Source organism: Anopheles stephensi, chromosome 2, assembly GCF_013141755.1.
Source record: "Anopheles stephensi strain Indian chromosome 2, UCI_ANSTEP_V1.0, whole genome shotgun sequence".
NCBI lineage: Eukaryota > Metazoa > Arthropoda > Insecta > Diptera > Culicidae > Anopheles > Anopheles stephensi.
The window spans coordinates 14,068,366-14,085,149 of NC_050202.1; the positions used below are offsets into that span (position 1 = coordinate 14,068,366).

General features: G+C 45.5%; 1 protein-coding gene across 1 annotated transcript in view; it reads right to left on the reverse strand.

Moving 5' to 3' along the window:
* Positions 1-395: 395 nt before the first annotated feature.
* LOC118504143 (insulin-like growth factor-binding protein complex acid labile subunit) overlaps positions 396-16,784 on the reverse strand; it is a 32,925-nt gene continuing 16,536 nt past the window's right edge. Inside the window, exon 2 of the mRNA XM_036038241.1 lies at positions 396-9,089. Coding sequence (XP_035894134.1) covers positions 7,421-9,052 — 1,632 coding nt within the window. The 5' untranslated portion in view covers positions 9,053-9,089 and the 3' untranslated portion in view covers positions 396-7,420. The remainder of the gene's footprint in view (positions 9,090-16,784) is intronic.

Sequence of the window (16,784 nt, forward strand, 5' to 3'; positions counted from 1 at the left end):
ATATTTGTTTGCATTATTCGTAAAAAAAACCGCTAGCGACACCACAGGTTCATATCCTACATCCATATTCCTTGGTTTATACTGCGTGGTTCGATATTTCAGTATGAACGCTCATCGTGTTACGTTGTTGAACTGGTCTGGAAAACCCTGCATGTTGTGTTTTTCTTTTGCTTCCAATTTTTCACACCATTTTTTCGATTATCTTGCTCATTTTTTCCTCCCATTTTCCCATTCCCTTTTTCCATTTTAAAATCATATGCTTATCCCTATTTGTCTATCCTACTTGAAGGGTTTGTTTTTGTTTGTGTGTTCTTCTCTTTCTTCCCATTAATTGGTTATGTGAATGAATTTTTACTTTAGTTCTATTTTTGCTTTCCATTTTTTATACAAAAAACTTGTTTTTTCTTATTTTATTTTCAACTTTTTCTCATCATTTCATTCCACTGTACAATTGTTTGCTCATTCACCGCGTTAGTCTTTGTTAGTAGAGTAATGGTTGCCAAACATTTTACCTATTGGTGATTAGTTTTACTGTATGCAGGATACTATGCTTAATTTATCAGAACAATGGTTTCGTCGTGTCGTGATAGGTAAGCCATTCGAAGCTCCGTAATTCCATTTAAAACGTAATCGAAAGAAACATAGCACAGAAACGGACCTTCTGCCCCGTATCAGCTGTGTATCCTTATCGCGCTTTCAAACCAAACTTAAATCGACGAAACATTTCAAACCCTCAAGAAACACCGTGCCGGGCGCCAGATCGACCCGGCGGTTCCTAGTCTCAGACCAAAACACCGACCAAACTAAAGCCGGCAGCTTATAAATATTCATCACTTATACTTTCTTTTCCAGGGATGGATCATCGCCCACGGAATCCCCGTGTTTGGCTAGGGCCGTAATGGCAGGCAAATGATAAAACCCCATCGGCTAGCCACTTGCAGCATTTTACTCTCTCGCAAAACACCTTCACCAGGTTCCTTTTTATCCGGGTCCCTTCACCAAGCAGGCCACGGACGCCCATTGACGTGCTACTAATTCGATGCGGTCGGGAGTACGGATAAGATAAATAAAATAATAACTTGAGCCCGAGTTTATCCACATTTACATAATTTATCCTAATTACTACGCTCGCGTCCGCGTGCCCTCGCGAACCCAGGGGGAAAGCAAATACCGGTGGCAACACGTCAGGAAACGGTGTGCTTTCGTGAACACCACGAACCCGTGGACGATTTTATCAAAATATTCACTTTGACTAATTTGTAACCGGGCGGCTCATCATTCCATGCTCGACCGATTAGCTGATTAGCCGGCGCGGGTACGTGGGATGCGGCGATGTAGCTTGTTTTTCCTCTTTAAAACTTTCAGCCATCCCAGAGAAAAACCGGCCAAAAACCTTCCCACCTGTGATAAGAAAAAGGACGTACGATGAGCGCCATATGTAAATGAATTTGCTTTTATCCTTCCTTTTGTTTCCAGCAGCATTTCATCCGAAGCATGTGTGGCAATGATCTAGGGGGAGGATCCATTTTCGGAAAATTCAACAACAGCAACAGCAAAAAACCTTTACGGCTTCGAAAAATTCCAGTAAGGAAACTTTTTATCCATCACCACACGGATCGGTTACTGAGTTTTCCTATGTTTTGTACAGTAGACTCGGTTGCGACTTTCTTTTTTTGTTGTCCCACCACCGGGAAAACTTCTCCCGGTGTTGCAGTATCGGTCGGTTGATTTTTCGTTCTACCGTCACAAATATGCTCAAATGGTTTGACAAGGTACCAACCGCCCCCCACACACACACACAGCTGCACTCAATTACCTGTTAATCTAATCAAACATTTTGACTTTTTTCGTCCCCCCGGTTCGAAGCTCAAAGTCTCACTCACATACACGAAGGTACGGTGATTACGGGCACCAGGTGACAGAAAAGCGGCTCCCGTCCATCGCTCACAACGCTCGTCGGAACGTGTTAGGCTTGTGGTAAAAATTAGCAAAACTCGTTCTCGTACGGGTTTCCGGGGAGCACAACGTTGCTTACAGCGCGTCAGTTCACAGCGTTTGCCGGTCGGTTTGGTAAGTGATAGGAAAAATTTCAACAATTTCCCACCAGCTCGCGTACGATCGCAACAAACGAGCTAGAAGTGTGGGGAGCAAGCGGGAGAAGAGAGACGGTGGGCTGAAAATCGTGGTGAAAGTATTTCGATGAGTTTTATCCAGTGTTATGTGAGTCACCGGTGCGTTGGAGCGCTTGGAAGACAGGGTTTTCTATTAAGTGGATTTGTGTGCCTATTTTTACGATCCGCATCCGGGTGGGAGGTTTTCCCAATTTACATATCACATTGTTCAGGTAGTGTTGGCGATGGCAAAATTCGTTTAACAACTCATTTAAAAATTGAATTGTAATCTGCTACTGCGAACGCAGAAGGTTGTTTGTTCCATCGGGGAAAAAAGCACATGGTTTCCATATTGAGTTAAACAAACAAAGCATTATTTGATTAATAAAATTGGATATGGAATACAATATTCAAAGCATATTTTGTTTTAACTCCCATGAGGTAACTGAATAGCGTCTACAAGATTTTTTCTCTGTTACTGCAAGGTTTACTTATTCCATTTATCGTAGAGATAGTTGGTAACTATCAGAGAATATTCCGAAGCGGGAAAATCGAGCGCTTGCTGGATCTGCTCCAACCAGCAAGTCTTGGAGAAGATGGCGGTGCAGCACCTCCTCATCGATCCAGTGAGCTCTTTTAAAATCTTGGTCAAGCTAACCAGCCACCTCCATACGGTTAGGAAAGGAGGCAGAAAGACTCTCAGGGGCCTTTGCTGTCACCAATGACCTGCACCAAGGAGATGGACTTGCCTGTCTTCTCTTCAATTTGAAGCTAGAAATAGCCATCCATGACTCGGAGGTGATAATTTTGCTGACTGTCTTCCATGAGTCAATCCAGATCCTGGCATACGCTGATGACATAGATATCTTTGGTTTGAGACTCTTTTATGCTTGAAAAGCTGACTTAAGAATCGAGCGTGCGAGAACTTCACTTATCCGTGGTCAAAGTCAGCAACGGTTTCAACATAAATGTTGAGATACGCGTCAGGGTGTTTGGCTGCTGTTACTTGAAAGGCAAAGACTGTAAAGGGCAATAATCGTCCCTGTACTCACATACTCCTCTGAGACATGGACTCCAAAAAAGAAGAAGCTCTCCTAGTCGCGACTTTGTGGAAAGACAATGGAGATGACGCTTCAAAAACGAGCTCAAGTAATGTAGTGAGAAGCACACCGGACAACTCATGCCTTATTGTCCTTTTAGGTTGTGTACATGGACAACTAAGGCACAATATGCCCAAATGCCGAGTGATAGCGTGGATAGGTCCTTCAGAATGACCGGGAATGGTAGACGTCAACGCTAGACCGTAAGCAGCAGTGAGGAAGACTGCAGCAAGCCATGAAGTAAGTAAGTAAAGCGGCAATTTTCGTTAATGGAGTTCACTGACCGTTTACAGCCCTTATGAAACAAAGCATTGCATACCTTTAGGCGCATAACGATAGAAGCTCATTTCAATGACCAAAAACCCAGAGCAATTTTTTTCATTTTAACCATCTCTTTTCTCTCTAATTCCCTCTAAAAACCTTACTCCTTACACCAACAATGACTGACAATTGTCGCTTTTGTGTAATCCGACCGCTTACCACAAAAGCTGCTTCCCATTCATTGCACCGTCACAAACAACTACTCGCGGTAAATGATGCGGACAGCGCTTTTCCTGCACAGGTGGGGAGAAAAACAAACTATCTATTGTTTGCTGCCGCTTAGTAATAGTGGCCGCGTAGTAATGGTAGTTCATGTACGCCCAACAATGAACAACAATCGGCAGTGCCACAAGTGGGCACCCAGCCAAACCCATTATTATCGTCCCAGACGTCCCAGAACGAACAAAACACCCTAGCGCAGTCTCTTTTTCTTTCTCTTCCACCGATTCGAACAATCGGTCGAACTGCGGTGTGCATCATTGCCGCGTTTGCCGAATGCTTAAACTTCACCGATGAAAGTAAAACTTGCTCTACACGGGAGCTGGCTCGACGAAGGCTCCTTTTGACGGCTGGCTCCGCTCCACTGTTTTACCGTATAGAGCGCGAAAAAGCATTAGTATAACAATCTCTGGTCTGGTGAGGAAAACGCGGCTCGGCAAAGGACGTGGAAAACAGAGAAAAAAAGCGAACTAACAACTTCCACAAAAGCCTACCTGTATGTGTACGAGCGTGTATGTGTGTTAAATGTGCTGTTAATGTTTATCTTCTCGCCCAACAGCTCGCTAGTGGCTGGTGCCGCGAGCCCAAGTAATGATCGTTTCCATCGGAATCCGCAGCATCCGCGTGAAGCCTCAGGGGTGCGTACGAGTTTGGTGAAGGTACCGAAAAAAAAGGACACACACAGCGAACATGCATCCATTTTTAGAGCTTCTAACCACACCGGGGTCTCCACTTCCTAGTGGTGGTATGCCTGTCTACCGTAAAAGGTGTGTAGAATTTCCCACTTGCTGTGCCGACAAGCATTATGGGAATTCAAAATACGACCAGACCGCGCCACGATACATCACCGAGGCCACCGAGACGAAGCACGTGTGCCCTACATTTATGCAACGGTATCAGCCAACAGATACCGCACAATGGTGAAAGCCTACAAAGGTGCCCGAAGCGTACCGGCACCAAGTAGCGAACCACACGGCAAAAGGTAATCGACCAGACAATCCGCTACGTTCTAAGGATTTTTTGTTTTGCTCCCTGTTGGCGGGAATATTTTTCTCCAGCTCCACGTACCTCGTGGAAACGGCTGCCAACGGTAATTACAGATTCATGTAACGTGAGCTGTTCGTGGGGAATTCAAATGGAAAATCCACCACACCAGACCAATCCACTCGAGACTTGCCAGCATCGGCAGCAGCAGACGTATACACCCAGTGGTGAAGCTCCATTTGTTTTATTATCCCTTCGCACACTCTCACTCACACTCTTTCCCTCTCCGGGAACGATCATTTCCGGCCAGGCGAACAACCGTGCACCATTTTGGCCCACCACCAAAAAACAATGAATGTGGAAATCCATAATTTGTATTGCTATTTTGAGAGAAGAAAAAAAAACGCCCCACCACCAGTCTCAGAACTCGAGTCCCAGGACTGAACAAACATTCAACCACAGCAAACGGGAACGTGCAAGCTTTCGTCCGCAAAAGTGAAAGTAAAAGTAGTCAGCCAGCCAGCGCCAGTTGCTGGTTTCCCTTAAGTTCGAGAATGCAAAGCACTCGGCTGTGCGACGGTCGACTATGGTGGTTGCCAAATTTGTGCTCATTATTTGTGTTGTGGACTAAAGTTGGGACCAGAAAACAATGACGACGACCACCAGTATTTGCACACACACACACACCAACAAAATCTCTTAAAAACAATGTGAATATTGTGCTTAAAGCACCACACATTGCGATGGAGGCGCCTGGTTGCTCGCTTTAATTTTTCGGACCGGGGTTTCCCTGGCCGCGCCAGTCCGTGAAAGCACCGATAAGAACACTACGGGCACGGTAGGCGCTCGATGTGTGCAAGCGAGTCACTCGCAAATCGTTTGTTTTAATTTTTCCCACCATCATCTTCACCATCATCACCTTCATCGGTATCACCCTGATCCTTGGTGCTTGGTGCCGGGGTTTTCCCTATCCATGGTGAACGAAACAAAAAAAAAATAATAGACCCAGACAGAGTAGCTGGAGCCTTTTTTCCTGTCCAACCTCGTTCCACTTCCCCCACCCATGCCAGGAATGTGTGCTACCTGGCCCACGTCTTTCCCACCCAACGACACGCATCCCTAACCGCACGTAGGGTAAAAAGTTTAGCCTCTCCCAAAAAAAAACAGGGGCTGGCAGCAAAAAGCCCTTCGCTTCCCGGAGTCGGACCACTTGAAACACAGACCAACGTCTGTTACAAGCACACAAACTCACACACACAAACAGGCGGGGGAAAGCATTCCAATATCCCCTGGCCTCGGGAAAACTGGACGAGAAAAAGGCTGCAGGAACAAACGGATAATCATGGCAAATGTGGAACTTTTCCACCATTCCTAGGGGCTCACCGGGGTTTTTTTTCCACCAGCAGTAAAAAGCAAACGGATTGTGGTTAGTCGTTGCCTTCTGCCGGGTTTATCCTTTCAATTTCTGTTTCACCGGGAAGCGACGACGTCGCGTGCGTCTTCGGATTACTGCAAGAAGGGATTAAATTCTACCACTTTATCTACCAAAACGGTCGGAAGCGACGTGTTTGTTGCAGCACTTTTCGTTTTGCCCGAGTTTTTCCTTTGCTGCATTCACTCTCGTTACACTTCAACACATTATAATTACAATTACCGCGAGAAAGGACCCGTGACCTGTGAGCGAGTACCATTTGCAGGACTCCGTATGTATCGTGGCATTTGTGCTTGGCTGAAAATGATACGCAGGTGAAATGGTCGGAAGGTTTCAATTGTTGGTTGGTAAACACACACAGAAAAAAAGCAATTAACTTTGATTAAATTGAAATTCGGAGCTTAGAATGGAGCAAGTTTTTTGGGCATGAAGTGGGCAAGTTTTCGTTCCTCTCAAGAGTTTGCATGTTTATGGAATATGTGTTCCACGCTACGGAATAGTAAGTACTAGGGGAAGGCGTTAATGATGCAGTGCAGCTAGTGATAAAGAGGGGACTGAGTTGCTTTTTTGTTTGGTTTAAACATTCATGTCTAGTAGAGCTATCGTAGGTTGATTTTGTTTAGTTTAAATCTTTTATTATTGCTGTTGAGTTGCATTTGTAAGTTTGGGAAGCAAAACCTCTTCCAATGTTCGCTGACGGTAAGTATTAAGTCTCTGTCCTTTTTCTCCACACACAGAGCGCGCGCGAAAGAGAGATAGAGAGAAAGTTTAGTTGACAGTGATCCTATTGCTTATGCTACGAACCTCCACACTCACCACTCGTCTAATTAGTCTCAAAGTACTGATGGCCCTCTCATCATGCAGTCAAGGCAAGACCTGTACGTTTCAGAATAAAACTATCGTCTCCCAAACTTATTGTACGACTTAATCATTACGAAATAGACTCTAAGCAATATCATACAGCAAACTCGTTCTTAAATGTACACGATTATCTGAACAAAACATCACAATCAACTTAAGACCTACTTCAGAATCGATCGTAATGGAACGATCAGTTGGAATGTCTTCGGTATGTATCCGTGGCCAATTTCACCCCCTTTCATCATACGAACTTAACGTACGTTCTTAAATAAATTAAAGTGAAATGGAATTGAGGTTTGCGGTTGAAAAATTATCAATCTCTTAGGAGTACGGACTGCCCGTTAGCGAGAACCAACTTACACGCTAGCGTCGCATTCCTCCAACCTTCAATACTATAACTCGGTAATCGGTAGTGGCTTGTTGTAGTAAACGCTCGGGTTCTGCTGCAGATACAACGGGTAGCCGTTGAGGATGGGCTGTCCGACGCCCCCATGGTACAGGTTGCTGGACCGTATAACGTAGTCATCATCGGCGAGCGTTTTCTCGTAGTCCACCACGGTTGAAAGCTCCGAACGGCCGATCGGAGGCAGCACGGGCATGCCGGCCGGTCCGGCCGGTGTTGTACTCGCCGCTGCCTTACTCTTGCAACCATTCTTCACGTACTCACGCAGCAGTCCACGGAAGCGATAGAAAGCCAACGCAATTGCAGTGACGATCGCGACCAGCGGTACCACAACGGAGATCAGGTTCTTGTTCTTCTCCAGCATATACTCACACTCCCACTGATCGGGCAGATGATGGGGACACCCGGTTGCGTTGTAACTGACGCGAGCAGCCGATTGAAGTCGTTGCAACAGTTTTGAGTAGTAGCAATCACAGTTGATCGGGTTATCGGAGATGTCGACCGTGCGCAAACTGTTCCACGACAGCATACCTTCGTCCAGCCGTTCGAGTCCGTTATTGCGTAGACTTAAATGCTTCAGGTAAAGCAATCCAGCGAACGTGGCTTCTTCCAGCACGGTCAGTGCTTTGTTCGATTCGATTACTATCGATTCTAGGTTTGTGTTTGTTTGAAAGGCAGCACGCTCGATACGTCGCAAGTACAGGGAACCCTTCAGCTCGAACCGCTTCAGATTGGGCAGTCCACGAAATGCGTGAGCCGGTACCGACTCGAAGTGATTCTGTCCAATTTCCAGCTCTTCTAGTCGACGCAGTACAGCGAGCGGTGACGATGGCACGTGCACGAATCGATTATCGGCTAGGTTAAGTGACTTCAGGTTCTCGATCCCGCTGAATGTACCTTCCGATACGTTAGGCAGTAAGCTACTCCTCAGATCCAGCAGCGTAAGTTCCGAGAGGACCTGGAACGCTCCATCCTCCACAGTCACGAGCGAGTTGGTGCCAATGTACAGCTCAGCCAGCTTATCGATGGGCCGGAGCGTTTCCGCCGAAGGAATCACACTCAGCAGATTGTCGTCCAGCAGCAGTATCTTGAGATCACCGATGCCCACAAACGCACTCACGGACAACCCAACGCTAGCGATTCGATTCTGACCGAGGTTTAGCTCCTCCAATTTTGCCAACGGTGTAAACGTTAGGGCATCGATCTGATCGATCAAATTCCCTCGCAGATTCAGCACCAACAGCTCACCCAACCCGACAAACGTTCGGTTCGAGATAGTGCTGATCTTGTTGTGGTTCAGATGCAACTGCTGCAGCTTACGCTGGTGGCCGAAGGTACGATCCGGGATGTTGAACAAATAGTTTAAGCTAAGATCGAGCAGCGTCAGCTCGGAGTAGAACTGGATCGATGAGTCAATGATGCGGATCTTGTTGTTCTTTATTACGAGTCGCTGGATCGAGGGATTGAGCGCGATCGGCAGTACGTCCAGATGGCCTTCCTCACAGTTTACGTCCAGCTTTTCATCGTCACAGTGGCACCGGTGCGGACAGTGCAGCAGGCTCGATGACAGATCTGGTACGATCAGTCCGAGTATGAAGATCCACGATATGATGAGTGTCATTTTGAGGGTTTACACGTAAGGATTGTAGGTGAATTATCTGCGGAAAAAAGAGGTAAAAAAACATCATTATTAAAATTTACTTTAGAGACTGTACAAATTTATCGGGTAGATACATAAGAATATAGGATAGTTCCCAGAGCTTCAAGGGTCAACGGACCTTATTGGATTCAATATGGTTTCTTTTAAATAGATCAATAGCAAAAAGCTTAAGAGGAGTCTTCACACTTAACTAAAACTCCTTCTGAAGACATCCAAGATCGAACTGAAAACTTCTTGTTGCATACTTTCAGGCGCAAATAATAATTCAAAACCCTCTTACACGTAGTCTTTCAGTTAAAACTCGATTAAACTTATTTCAGAAATGAAATTAAACACGTTTTTCGTTAAAGTTAGCGCTTTCGGCATCTTGCCAATCATGCTACGCGTGGAGAAATTATTTATTCAGCACACAATCCATTCGAAACGTATCCGATAACGATACGAGGAAAAACTGCAAGGCACACACTCGCGCAATCTAACGCAATTTGTGACGGGACCTTTCGAGTGTTAGAAATCAAATTACACCTATGCTGTTAAAGTGACATGTATCGTGTGTAGAGCAGTAAAAAAAGCCCCAGACCTTCCTGCCCAGTGAAGCTTTCAGACGGCCACCAGGGGACCGCTGTAAGGGCCCGGGCTTGCAAACGACGATTCGACGAGCGAGCGACTGAAGTCGTTATCGTTAACGCGATATGCTGCCCTGGCACAACATCAACACGACACGATAAGCTGGACGGTGTGAAAGGCTAAGATGAAATCGAATTTTCCATCCCGTGTTAGGGAGCTTTGCTTCGAACCCATCGAAACCGGCTGCGCCCAACGTGGTTCGCACCACATGCTGCCAGATACGATGGATTAGTGTGCTTGAGGATTCATTTCTGATTCACGAAAAGTCGGGCGCTAAATTTGGCTCCGACTTCTGGCAACGATTAACTTTTTCTCGCCCCTTCCATTTGAAAAACGTTTCTTCGGGTGCTTCTGCCTGTCTCTTTATTTTCATCTCGAGTTTTTGCCGCTCGGTGAAGTATTGCGATGAGTCAAGTGCTTAAACTTGCTGGCAAGTTTTCATTCCTTGCTCCTACGGTTTTTTTTCTTTGTTTGAGTGATTTTTCCACGAAAAGTCCTTCCCGAAAATCGCATTCCATCGTTCGGGCCATTCGTACCGACTTTACGGATCTTCCGTGTCGCGAACCGATTCCCAAAACCCGGGGTCTAATGGTTCCCGGCACGTACCAAACGATCCGATCCCACTCCGTAAAACAACTTTTCCAATAATTCCGTTATTTACTTCATCTGACAGCTTAAAGTGGAGGATGATAAAGTTTTAAGCAATTTCAATGGCAGCGGCGACAATCGGCAGGCAAGCGTGCCACACTCCAGATACGGGAGATCTGGATCTTCTGGAACTTCTTGTGCACGGGAGAAACCATGGGAAGCTAAGCTACTGAGCATGCATACGCTCACACTTGACTTTCCCAAAATGGATGGCATTTATTTGCGACACACACACACGTTGGGGGAGAAAATATGGTTTGGACCAATTCCGGCATCCAGCAAAAGAAACGACGCACACATCACACACTTCTTCAAGGTTCCCGCCTTTCCAAGTCCCGCAGAAGCAAGTCTTGAGAGTCGCCTCTGTCCCCGGAAAGTAAGACTGAAAATGAATCGGTAGAACAGAATGTGGAAAACTTTGCAATTTCTCGCAACCATGACGCACCCACACACACCGCCCTGACTGCTCCTTGAGGCAGCCCCGAGGAAGCTTACTTTAATAAACGATTCAATGGACTAAATTGAATTTGATAACGTTCCGTTCTTCCGGAACCTGGCTAACACGAGGCCTACCTACATTCGGTCCCCAACGGTCCCGTACGACACATGTAGACAATCCCCACATCTCCACATCTCGCTGTACAGGGCGAGTTCTTTGCATGAACACTGTCGTCTTATGGATATCGGAACCGTAGTAGCACCGCATTGCCGGAAGGAGTACTTCTTGGGGATATGATACGGGTACCCAACCAACCCACCTGTCCTTGCTTGCTGTGTGTGAAAATCCGACACCACCATATGTACCTCACCAGGAGGTGGGTACCTATTCCCCGAGAACACACACTTCCGAACAACATTTATTGCTTTCCACCGAGCTTACCGGGTAGGGCGGCAAACCCCCCGGAATAGCCCCGGGGAGCTTCTTCTGCCGGGTCTCAAACAATTCTCCAACAATCCCCAGGAGTGTAATCAATTTTTCCCGACCTCCCCCCCTTTCTGCCCATCCCCAACTTCACCGATAAGAAACCAGCGAACGGAAACTTTCGGCTCACATTTCAAAGGCGAAATTCGGTTGCCGAAGAAATGTGCGAAATAATGTTGCACCACGCGTACACCGGTGCGGGCTTGCCAACACAGCTAATTCAGGACAAATAATGCCGCAAGCAGAACAGACTACCTCGCAGCGCTGAGAATACGGTTTTTGTGCGCGAGTGCGGGCGGGTGGTTCGAATGGAAAAAGTAAACGTCTGGAATTTCGGTGAAAAATTTCCACCTCAATTCCGTCCGCCGAGTACCACGTGACGATCCATCGACTTATTTCGCTCCCCGAGGCTAGTGACAGTGAAGCAGAGGAGGAGGCCCGAATCTTCGGAATGCCGCACTGCCACGGAAAACACCCCCACTCCCGTGTAACCAGAAATGGGATGAAATGAGCAGCCTTTGCTAAACAATTTAGGATCCGCTCTCGACAGCCCGTACCCGTATCGTCTGACACTCGGTAGAATGGTGGTGATTTGCAGCTAATCTACGCCCGCGATCACAAATCTTCCATCAAAAGCAACAACATGGCTGCGGGGCTAAATTATTCTGTTTTGCTGCCTACACTTTGCCGTTTGATTGCCAACAGTCTCAACAATCTTAGCCGGCAGGCTAACATTCCGGCGCACCGATCGATAAAGCTAGGTTCCATTGATTGGTGGCCACTTTATACAGGCGCGCGTTTGTTTACATGTGCGGCCATGTTGAGTGGTTTTGGTGCGTATGTTGATGAGTTAAAATTTGTGTGTTAAACTGGATAGCTTTCCTAAAATGGACAGCAAAACAATTAACTTTAAACTACCAGTATTTCAACACATATAAGGTATATGTTATTGGAATTGAAGCATGTGTTAGTTCCGCTAAGAAAACATTGAAGTAGATTGATCAGCGATAAAAGAACCTTCTATAGATGACTACCAATTCTCCCGGAGTATGTTCCAATAATTTTGTGGCCACAACATAATTCCACGAGCTAATCATCTGAGCTTATCAAGAGCTCGTGGATATAATTACTTCAAGGCTTTCAGCTTTCTGAGCAGGGACCAATCACATAAGGGAAATCAAATTAAGATTTCTCTCGACAAAACGTAGGGTTATTCCGCACCTAAAAACTCCTGTGAAGAAACATACTCTAGAATGTCTCTTGGAATTTTGTAGGCGTCAAGACACCATCACGTTTTTGCGACAAGGCTTCTTCGGCGAAATGGCTATTGGAAGATGAGGCTTTGGCTATTGACGGGGTAACGAATCCCTTCCGCACCGCCACCCCATAAGCAGGACTGGCTGTCCAGCTACGAGTAACATAAGGCCAAGGAAAGCTAATATAAAGCAGGCCAAGATCTCCGGAGAGTGTAGAGCCAAGCAAAAAGAGGAAAAAGAGAGAGTTGAGGTACCTAGGAAGGCAAGGTCTCTTAGTGAACGAGGTTTCTGGATAACGATGCCTCTTTGATTTTCTAAGTCTCTTGGTATATGAAGTCCCTTCAACGACAAGGTTTGAAAGGCGAAAACTCTTCGACCATGTGGTCTCTCGGAGAACGAAATCCTCAAGGCTTCAAAGATCCTTGACGGTCTCGACTATTTGACAGCTAACTCTGGACTCTGGACAACGAAATCCTCTACTAAGCTTGCCTCAAACTTCTTACACCATTTTTCGTCAAGTAGACGATAGGTTATTTCTCCTTACTGCTGATACTTTAGCTTAATTCACAATTGTTCGATTCTTATGAACTGCATTCCCAACTGCATTATACATCTAAGTTTCTTGTTTGCATCAGACCTTTCTTACATACAGCATTAACTTCACGCTTCTTCAGAAAAAAAAAACTCGAAAGAGCATCGATTTCTTGTCACATTCAATCACCGGAATAAACAGACCCACACCGAAGTTAATCATCGCCAAAGAAACATAACTTTGCCGACGCAGAACTTTGTCGTGTTTCCCTTCCAACCACGCACAAACCACAGCCCGCTCCCATAAACTTCCGAGTGACAAAACTCGCACTGACACAGCGGCTCGTATCCTTTCACGCCATCCGTAGACTAGCTTATGCCCAGAGAGATTAACTGCCCGTCCTTCCAGATGTGTTGACGCGTAAACCCCAAAACTTCACAAATAATTAGTCCGCTACCGTCCCGGGGAGCCATAATTGGTAGTGGCGGTCTGTGAAGGCGGACCCGAAACGCTTAACTTCCAAGGACTCTCCCCGTTCGGATCGTGTCTGATGGATGGAGTAATAAAACTAATACCACGTGCAATTTTTCTGCACCAATTTGCTGCAGATCAACCCTGAACGTGTCCAAGGACAATTTCGACCGTGTTCCGAACGAAAAAAAAAATATACAGGCTGGATAACTCTCCTTCCCGATTACCTCAGCCATTGAAGCGAGGATATCCTAAAGACCCAAGACTCGTTTATTATTTGATGAAGCACAAATAGCTTTAGCTGTCCTTCGTCCCTTTTTCTCGCTCCCAATTAGCTGACCTACAATACACCTCACAAACTGCACGCTGTCTTGCCCTCGTTGGAAGGAGAAACAAGAAGCGTTCCCGCGTGGTGCCCGCAGTGCCATAAAACCAACTTCTCGCAAGCAGATGCAATCGTCGGACGTGTGAACAATCAGACCGTAGATTTTATTGCACCGCCAGCCTGCCTGCTGCTGCTGCACTGCCGAACCCTTCGTGCTGCATCCACCGGAAACGTGTGCAGGAAACGGGTTTGGCAGCTCTTCACACCTTCATACACAGAGAGAAAAAGAAACCCCCCAACCGGAAACGAAACCTGCAAAATGTTTGTGACGATTGTTTGAGCACTGCGAACAAATAGTCAAAAAACGAGCTCACAATTTGATAGGAAAAAAAAGCTCATACACACACACACAGACATGAGCCATACAGACACTTTATGCAGCCAACTTTTCCCATAATTAGGTTAGCAGGTCAGTGGAAAATTTATTTTTATGACTTTATTTTCAACATCCTGCGGGTTTTTAGTTCTGTTTCTTTCGTTACACTCGACGCTTAACGTTTGCCTTCAAGCTTCTATCTCGCATAAGATAAAGCATGGTAAAATGTGTTAAGGTGAACAGACAAAAAACAGGCTACTCTATTTAAGGATACTCTCTCTCTCACACACACACACATATCAACCCATTGCACGGACCGGTGCAAGCTGCCAGCCATGGCTGGCGAAACAATTCGCCGAAGCAAAAATTGTTTCCTGTAAAAATTTTAACAAACTACCGCATTGCACACTGTCACCGTGGATATGCATCAGAGCTCCCGTTTTCCCGCAAACCCCTAAACCACCGACGGGCAGGACACATTAGAAAGTAAAGTGCAGCACGTTGTGCTCCTTGTCCCGGTCCCGGGTGGACCACCATATCCAACAAAGAAAAAAAAGGCTTCACCTCACCGATTCACAAACCGACGGCGGCCATCAACAAAACGTAGCAAACCATTTCCGTGGACATAAATAATTCCCCGGCCATTTGTTGAGCCCCCCCTGTCCTCGGTTCCTCGGTTCCTCGGTTCCTGATATCGGTCCATGTCCCTTGTGGTTGTCTTTTTTTTTGTTTCGTTTCTTTTCCCTTTCTCGCATTGTTGGCGACTAAGATGTCCCAACACAGCAGCAGCACTTTTGCAGCACTGTGACTGCAGCAGATTCAGCCGGTGTCATATCGAGCCTACAACATGTTTTGTCTATTACAATTGTGTGCAATGCGCACTTTGCTTGCCAATGGGAGATTTTTTTTGTATAATTTTGATGGTGTTATCATGTCGTGTTTTGTTCACTCATACGTTGTGTGGTTCGCATTTCTAACCATTCTTTATGCTCTTGTCATATATTTTCTTGATTTTTGTTTTATCTGGACAATAAAATAATAGAACAGTTTCCGTTTAGATTATGTGAATAGCCAGTGATAATAGTGTAGTGGAAATTATTTCAAAGAAAGGCAACAGATGTCGGAGATGAAAAAAATCACTCAGATGAAGGTGTTTCAACGATGGAAGTTACACATCATAGTGCCTAATAACTATTAAAGAATTTAAACTTTACTTAAAATAATTACCGAATAAATTTCCAAGAATTACCCCGAAAGCTTTATTTTGTTCGTTAATAACACTAATGGCCCAAGAGCAAATTATCAGACTCTACCAGAGGCGTAATGCTCCTGGTAGTATGCAATTTTTGTCATAATTGTCTCTTTAGTTTTAATTGGCGGAACTAGGCCATTTCTGGGAGTTGTTATGGTGCTAGTCCTTTATAAAAATTTACAGGAAAAAATCATCAACCAAAAAAACAGAAAAAAACTTATCACAACAAAAACCTTGATATCTTTTGAAAGCCGTTGAAAGCCGTTAAAATTTAAATTTGAGCAGATGCTACCTAAAATATTGCCATGTTTATGACGCGTTTAACAGCCGCCCAGTTAAAATTGTAAAGTATTGGTGTGGTTGTTTAAATTCTGTTAAATAATTTGTATTTTTTACACAAGTTTGGTAGTAGTAATAAATTTTCATATTTTCAAGTTGAAGTCACCATAGACACCGTTTGTTACAAGAGAAATTGCATACCTTTAGGCGTAAAGTCACAGAGAGAAACGTCACAGAGAGGTGAAATATTGTCGTAAATATAGTAATTTCCCCAAAACGATTTACTCTTCTTACAAAATTTCCCTTAAAGTTTTAAAGCTTCAAATTTCAAAGCACTAAACTCAGACACCCACAAAACACGGCCCAATTTAAAGCCGACGTACCGATTCGCTCGTCCTGTACCAACGGCAACCAAGCGTACGAATATATTGGTGCTATCTTTCCCATTGTGCAAATTTGATTTTCCAGCATATTTCACCTATTGTATCACTTTTCTCTCTATGCAATTACCCCTAATAATATGTACAAACTTTGGATCACGCTCACCACCGTGGAAGCACACAGGACCAACCGATGGCCGCCAATTGGCCACCCCGAAACCCCTGCTACCAGCGGATACAACGGAACCGGTGCCACACCATCCGCCCAAATGCGTTAAACGGAATACTAAACGGTAACAATCGAATGCAAAATTTTCCACCGAAAAACCCGTCAGCACAACGTGCCACAGCCGCTCGCGTGGGGGGGGGAGGGCTTGCAGGCACAAAAAACGGACCGCCGCACACGGAACACACTGGAAACAAGGACGAAAACAACACCCACGTCCGTGGCGCAACAAACAAACCGTACAAGATTAAACCACGTTCAACCGCCGTAGCGAATCCGATTTGTCTTGCAACACAACACGACGCATTTATGAATATTTATGCGATTCTATCCCGCTGCCAGCCGCCGCACGGCCGCTCGCACTTTTCCCGGTTTTGCACTAGCTGTCTGTCTGTCGGT